The sequence below is a fragment of the Antechinus flavipes genome, chromosome 2, assembly GCF_016432865.1.
Source record: "Antechinus flavipes isolate AdamAnt ecotype Samford, QLD, Australia chromosome 2, AdamAnt_v2, whole genome shotgun sequence".
NCBI classification, from domain to species: Eukaryota; Metazoa; Chordata; class Mammalia; order Dasyuromorphia; family Dasyuridae; genus Antechinus; species Antechinus flavipes.
Genome location: NC_067399.1, coordinates 252,471,217 through 252,479,114, shown reverse-complemented (window position 1 = coordinate 252,479,114; position 7,898 = coordinate 252,471,217). Strand labels below are relative to the sequence as shown.

The 7,898-nt window shown below is 41.7% G+C and overlaps 1 protein-coding gene across 1 annotated transcript in view; it reads left to right on the top strand.

Moving 5' to 3' along the window:
- The first annotated feature begins 211 nt into the window (after nt 1-211).
- The window catches only part of LAMA5 (laminin subunit alpha 5), a 118,863-nt gene continuing 111,176 nt past the window's right edge, over nt 212-7,898 (top strand). Inside the window, exon 1 of the mRNA XM_051976700.1 lies at nt 212-738. Coding sequence (XP_051832660.1) covers nt 406-738 — 333 coding nt within the window. The 5' untranslated portion in view covers nt 212-405. The remainder of the gene's footprint in view (nt 739-7,898) is intronic.

The following is a 7,898-nucleotide window of genomic DNA, read 5'->3' as shown; positions in this document are numbered from 1 at the left end:
CCTTTCCCCACCGGGACAGCCATTCTCCGGGCTGGGCAGCTTGTGGGCGCCAAGCCAAGTGGAGCGGAGCCGGGTCGAGCCGACCGGGCCGGCTTGGGCTGGGCCCAGGAACGGAGAGGAGAAAAGGGGCGGGAGGGGGCGGAGACAAATTGAAGTCTCCTCCCCGGATTAAGTGGTCCTGCCCGCCCTCTTGGCCCGGGGCTAAGGCTGGAGAGCTTTGGGAAAAGGCGCCGGGAGGGAGCGCAGCGTAGCCAGAGAAAGTTCGGCTCCCGCATTTACCGTATTTATTCATTTATTTCTTGGATGCTCGCAATGTGCGCTGCGGTTCCTCTCTGAATCAGGAGCCCCCTCCTCTTTCTCCTTTTAGCTTGCGTCCCAGCGCCCGCCGCCCGCTCCCCAGAGAAGATGGCGAGGTGGGGAGCTGGGCACAGCCGAGGGGACGCGTCTCTCTGCGCGCTGTCCCTGCTGTTGCCTCTGCTGCTGTTTCTCCGTGGTGGGGCTGGGGCGCCCGAGACCGGTGGCGAAAGTAGAAGCAGCTGGGGTAATGGGGCCAATGGAGGCTTCAGCCTACACCCACCCTACTTCAACCTGGCTGAGGGCACCCGCATCTCAGCTTCTGCGACTTGCGGTGAGGAGGCGCCGGCCGGAACGCGGGGCCCCCCGAGGCCCACCGAGGACCTTTATTGCAAGCTAGTAGGGGGGCCAGTGGCTGGCGGCGACCCCAACCAGACAATTCAGGTAAGGCGAGGTCCGGCCACGAGGATAGTGGTGAATTTGATCAGTTTGGGCTTGTGGAACTGGGAAAACTGGGACTCCCGGGGCCGTCCAAGTATTGGCGGCTACCTGTTTCTGTCTGAGGAGGTTGGGGGGTGTGCGCCAGATCTCTTAACCGGTGTTGAGCTTTCACCCCAACTTCGGGGTCGAGGTTGTGTGGATTGTGTGTAGGCGGTGAGTGGGCGGGGGTTGAGAGAGGACTGAGATTTGTACTTCCCAGAGCCCCTGGGGCACGTTGAGCTCACTTGAGCGGAAAGTGATCCCCCCTGAGCTGTGCGCCGAGTGGGAGTTGAAAAGCTAGTTTGGTTCTTCGTCCTCTCTAGCTTCTGGGTTCATTAGCATTTTCTTCCCAAGAAGTGGAAAAGAAGGGAGGTGGAAAGGGTTAAATCCTGGACTTGGTGGAGGAACCTGTTGCAGGGAATCTTGGTCGGCTGATCATGGGAAGAGATTAAAAGGCCGCTGAGTTACTTGGTATTTACCCACCCGAAGTCTTTGAGGCTTCGGGAAAGGCTGCTGCACCGGGTGACGCCGATCCTTTAGAAAGAGGGTGCCGGTGGTGCTATCCTTTTAAGTCGAAAGGGGCTGAGCCTAGGGGAAATTCAGAAACCACTTGACTTTCAACCTCTAGCTGGAATCTTGGAGAGTGCTCCAAATTCAGAAGCAGCAAGTAGAGCAGTTATCTCCCTAGTTAAAATGGGCTAACGTTTCCACAGGGAGTAAGTTAAAACTTTAAAAACTTCCACTACAAGACTTCAGGATGAGAAATTTTGGAGGCCGATTTCTCCCAGCAAACTAAAAACTCTTCATCTCTCCAAAATCATTCTGGTCTCAGTGGAAGGCAGGGCATAGACCGGGGGACCCAAGAAGCCTTGGGACCCTTTTTTGATACTGGGCAGAGTCTGAGGCTGCTGTTTTCTGGGATTAGACTGAAGCTTCCTAGTTCCATGCAAAACCCGAGAGAACTAGAATCTGGCCTGGAATCTTTGGTTTTCCCCGTCGTGAAGGAGTGTGGGGGAATCTCAATTTCCTTCATCTGTAAAATGAGAAACTTAGACTAGATGACATCTAAGGTCACTTTGAGCTTTACATCCCAGAGTCTCATGAATTTGCTGCAATGTGCACACCAGTGTGGTAGAATGTACTGGATTTTAAGTCTCAGGATCTGAGTTCAAATTCACTTCTGCCACTTATCTGTCATATCTTGGGCAAATTACTCACTTCTGTAAGACACATGAAGGAATTAAAATGAAGGAATTCGACCAAATGACCTTTGAGGTTTCTTCTAGCCCTGAATCCATTGTCCTGTGCAGGGTTGAGTCACTCAAAGATGAGCCTCCCCAAAAGGGACCTGTATGTGCCAAAATGTTTGTGGCAGCCCTGTTTGTAGTGGCTAGAAGCTGGAAAATGAAAGGATGCCCATTAATTGGAGAATGGTTGAGTAAATTGTGGTATATGAATGTTATGGAATATTATTGTTCTGTAAGGAATGACCAGCAGGATGAATACAGAGAGGACTGGCGAGACTTCCATGAACTGATGCTAAGTGAAATGAGCAGAACCAGGAGATCATTATATACCTCAACAATGATACTGTTTGAGGATGTATTCTGATGGAAGTGGATCTCTTCGGGAAAGAGAGCTAATTCAGTTTCAATTGATCAAGGATGGACAGAAGCAGCTACACCCAAAGAAAGAACACTGGGAGATGAATATAAACTGCTTGCATTTTCGCTTTTCTTCCTGGGTTATTTATACCTTCTGAATCCAATTCTCCCTGTGCAACAAGAAAACTGTTCGGTTCTGCACACATATATTGTATCTAGGATATACTGTAACCTATTCAACACGTAAAGGATTGCTTGCCATCTGGGGGAGGGGGTGGAGGGAGGGAGGGGAAAAATCAGAACAGAAGTGAGTGCAAGGGATAATGCTGTAAAAAATTATCCTGGTATGGGTTCTGTCGATAAAAAGTTATTAAAAAAAAGAAAAAAAGATGAGCCTTCCCATCTTTCCCCTTTCTGTTCTTGGTATGATCATCAGGATTTGGAGCCATAAGAGAGCTGTAAGCTTTTTATTTTTTAAGCCAACTGAAAAAATTGAGGCCCATAGAGATTGTCTTCACCAGCCAGTCATTTCCTTCACTTTTCTTTTCCTTGACTAAGGATAATGTATTTGATGTTTAAAATCTTTATCTTTTCTTTAATATGCCATATGGTATTATCCCAAGTAATAATACTACAATTTAAGGTTATTGGCTACTAATCAATAGCCACTGATCATTTAGCCATTCAAAAACATTTAAGTACTTATTAAGCTGAGCACTACGGATCCAAACAATAAAATGAGAGTTACTGTTCTCAGAGAGTTTACATTTTGTGTTCAATGGCATGTACACAGTTAACAGTCGTGCTGTGAGAAACTAATGAACTCTATGATAAGATACTCTGGAAGAGACAAAGAGGGGTCCATAAATGTTTCATCTCCTTAGCTTTTCTCTTACTCTTGGGGACAAACTCTGGTATTCCTGTCCTTAGAGATAGTAGAAGGAATCTCATGAAACTATATGGATATTTAACATCTTGGGAGTATTAGGAGTTCTGAGGAAAGCAATCCACCATGGGCTGGGATGGTCAGGGTATATAGTTTCATGGAACAAGGCATATCACAGATACTCTGATTCAGTCTCATTTTCTGGATAAGAAAACAAAGCCCAGAGAGGGAAAGTGATTTTGTCTGAGATTACACAGGTAGCAAGTGGCAAAACAGGGATTGAAACCAGAATCTCTGACCCCAATAACCCTGGCTTTTCTCAATATATATTAGTCAGTCTCTGTTCTAGGAATTAATTCTGGGGCTGTTGGAGGAAGGGGCAGCATAAGTGAGGACAGAACTTTTCTTTTTTTCTTTTTTTTTTTTTAATTTAATTTTTATTTAATAATTACTTTATATTGACACTCGTTTCTGTTCCGATTTTTTTTTTCCCTCCCTCCCTCCCTCCGCCCCCTCCCCTAGATGGCAAGCAGTCCTTTATATGTTGGATATAGAACTTTTCTTTAACAACAAAGAGGAAGTCAGAAAAAGTAAAAATTTTTTCTTCACTTTTTCTTATTTTTTACTTTAAAAATTATTTTTATTTTTATTTTTATATTACAGTTATTTCTGGACATCTGATCCCTCAGTTGTACTGAAGAGAAACAAGTAAAAATAGCATCTAGTCTCCTCATCTGACAATATCTACAACATTCTGCTACTGTAGGTCCCAATTTCTTAGAGGAGGAAGCTAGGTTTCATTATCTCTTGTCCAGACCAAGATTTATTATTATAATTGCTGTTCTAATGTGGTTTCCTTTGGTTGTTTGTTTAGTTATTTTTTTCATTCATATTGTCATTGAGTATATTATTCTGGTTCTACTTATTTCATTCTGCATTAATTTGTACAAATCCTTGTTTCTTTGAATGCTTCTTATTTATTCTTCCTTGGTTGTTCTTCATTCTCAAAGAGAACCAAAATGACATCACTATATTGGGGTCAAGGTACATTGTGTTCAGTTGTGGCTTATCAGACCAATAGGAGCTCAGAAGGCTCTACCTCAGTTTGGGTACAAATAGTACATACAAACATTTGGAGTTGAAATATTTCTAAATTTGCATGTCTCATGTTTCTTTTGAACTACTGCAATTCTACTTTGCTCATGGAGCAGAGCAATAACATTCTACTAATTAATCTGCAAATACTTTTTTCTTGGTTATGATTATGGCTAATATTGTATAATACAGACCTTTAGGGATGTCAAAGGTTCAGAGAAGAGAGACAGCAGAGGTGTCATAATCTACCAGAAAGAATACTGTACCTGGAGGCAGAGGATATGGGTTCAAATCCTGTCTCAATTACTTACCTGTGTGACCCTATTCAACCTTTCTGGAATTGTTTCCTCATAAGTAAAATGAGATAATTGAACTGAATGGCCTCTTAAGATCTCTTCTATCTATGGAAGTATGTTTAGCCTATTTCAGAATGCTTGATGTCTTGGAGAGGGGGGTGGAGGAGGGAGAAGGAGAAAAATTTGGCAGTAAGATTTAAGAAATACATGGAAAGATTTACATGAACTGATACTAAGTGAAGTGAGCAGATTCAGAACATTGTACATACTAACAACAATGCTGTATGATGATCAACTATGATTGACTTACCTCTTCTCAGCAAAACAATGATCTAAGACAATTCCAAAAAAACTCATGAGGGAAAATGCTGTTCACATCCAAAGAAAGAATTATGGAGTCTGAATGCAGATCAAAGCATACCATTTTCACATAATAATAATATTAAATGGGAAAAAAATAAGTGCTATTGGCTCAGGAAAAACATTTTTCCAGCTTTAAATCTATGAACTAGTGATCAGCTTGGAATAGTCAAGAAGGGTTTCCTAGAGGCAGTAAGTAGCCTTTGAAATATAGTTAGGATTCATATTAGACCATGTGAGCAAAGACATGAAGTTGGTTCAAGTATTCCCCAATTTACAGGCTTTTTATCTAGTCCTTTCCTGCCTCAAAAAGGAGCCATGTAAATGTTTTGGTTATCCATTAGATTTTTCTGTCATTACCCTCCTTAGGATAATGTGGGGAGTTCTGGATTAAAATGTAGGTACAATTCAGTGACTTTTTTAAAAACTAAAATTACAAATTGTTTCTCTGAATGATTGGACTGATTGGCAGCTCGACTAATAGTTTACCCATGTGCCTGTCTTTCAACAGCCCCCTTCAGTATTTACCATTTCATTTGTCATCTTTACCACCTTGCTGGTGTGTGGAGAGACCTTATTTGTTTTTATTTGAATTTCTCTATCTTGGGTCAGTATTAATTTGCAGTTCTTTTGAAAATATTCAACTCCTTTGTCCCTTATCTTTTGGGGAATGACTCTTGGTCTTCTATGTCAGTTTCCTCTATATCCTGGATATGAGGTTTTTTGGTTTTTTTTATCAGTGATATTCAATCAGTTGATGTAAAAGTATGAGCATTTCTTCTTGTTTTGTCATCTGAAAACTCTAGGTTTCCTAGGATTTATTTACTTTATGTTATATTTCTCTTATATGTAGGAGGAACTCAAATAATCATTTATTTTATTACTCCTATACATAAGAAAACTGAGGCCAGAGGGGATTCCAGTTTTCCATAGTCACAAAGGTAGCAGATGGCAGAAATAAAGTTTGTTGAAGCAATTGGTATTATTTCTCCTATGTTCTTTTGTTTCTCTAGCCTGTTCTTTTCTACCTCCTCATCTCCAAATCATGGTTCTGGAAAAAAATCAGTCTTTAAAATTGTGAACTCTTCCTATAATAGGAGGAAACTTAAGGGTTAAAGAAACAATAATTCCTTGAGATGAGAGATTGATGGTCATTCATGTACCTGGCTCAAATGGGACTCTTTGCTTTTGAGGGTAACTAAATAGACAGATGGACATTTGGCTTTATATCAGAAGCTGCTCTACTCAGCCTAGCTCCCTTACTATGAATGAAAGAAGATAGTGGACCATCCATTTTGGGTGGATTACATTTAAAAACTGGAATAAATTCTCTCTGCTCTCTAGTAAAGAGAAAAATAGGCTCATTTTTGTTTAACAATGGAAGGTCTTGAGATGCCACTGTCCAACCTCTATTATTATTAGAAAATATTTATTAAGTGCCTATTATATACTGTACTGAACATTCCAGGTAGGCAAAGTAAGTTTTTTGTTCAGTCACCTAGGCAATTAACTGAGATTCAAACCCAGGTTTTCTGTGTTCAGCTCCAGAGAACCCAGAGCACTGACGTTAAGAAAACATATTCTGTGCTCCCTTTTACTTTACTAGTTCAGTCCTAGCTGAAGCTGATTTTAAATTTTATATGGTTTTTGTGTGTATTTGTGACAGTTAGTTCAAATTGACCAATATCAGAGAAGTGATCCAGATGGACATCCTGCTGTGGGAAAGCGAGCTTTGGATTAAACAAATGTCACAGATAAGTTACATGTGGATAACTAAGTGGTGACACTTTGAGCTTCGTCTTGAGCTTCCATAAGTCTAAGTTAAATGGAACAAAGGATCATAGATTTAGACCTGGAAGGGACCTTCTCATATGATAAATGAGAAAACTAAGTCCTAAAGAGGTTAGCAGTAAGTCAACAATCATATAGTAAATGCTTTCCACATGCCAGGCATTGTGCTAAGTACAAGAGTTCAGGGAAAGGCAAAAACATGGTTCTTTTGTAAAATACTGTGCCTCCAAAATGTGGACAGTGTAAATTGAAAGTGATCATGGGGAGAAAGCACTGCTAACAGGACCACAAGGCTTCTTGTAGGAGGTTAGACAGATAGGAAGATGCCCAGGGTATGAAAGATTTAAATGTCAAACAATGACTTGTTCATCTTCATACAATGTGTAAGTGTTAGGAGTACAGATCTTCCTGAATCCCAAGTTTAGTACACTGTCTACTGTCAGGTAGGGCAAAGTAGCTTCTAGTCATTCTTATTCCACCTTAGCTCATTCCTCTGTGATATCTGCTGTGAGGGTCAGAGAGCAGTTTGCAACAATTCGGCTATATGAAACAATTAGACATGTTTTCCCAGTTCTAATGATACTCAAGAACTCATGGCACAGAGAGTCAGGGATATAGAAATTCAGAGAAAGATGTTATTGTGGGTTAGAATAGTTAAAAGGTTTCTCAAAGTAGATAGGACTTTGAAGGATGGATTGGATTAGGATAGAGAGAGGGAAAAAACAGGGAGGGACCCTTAGAGGAAAACACTTAGAATCAAGAAAGAGCCTAATTATATGGCATAGGGAGGGGGGTGATGGCCTGGCAGGATTCCAGAGAAGGGGCACTTGGTGGGTGCATCTCAGGTTTTGAGTGCAAGGTTTCCTTGTTTCCTATGGGAAGCAGGTTTAGCTGCAGAGAGTTATGGGAGGAACGTCAAGATTTCAGAAGTGGCTGAAGTCAGATGCTGAGTGAGCTCTGGGATCCTTTTGCACCAAGACGATGAATCACAAAGGGGAAGTCCTTATCTGTGACTGTTGCTTCCTTACTGCAGCAGCCCTGTTGCTGGCAGAGCCAAGGCTTCAGTTCTGAGATGTTCCTGGCGTAATGGCC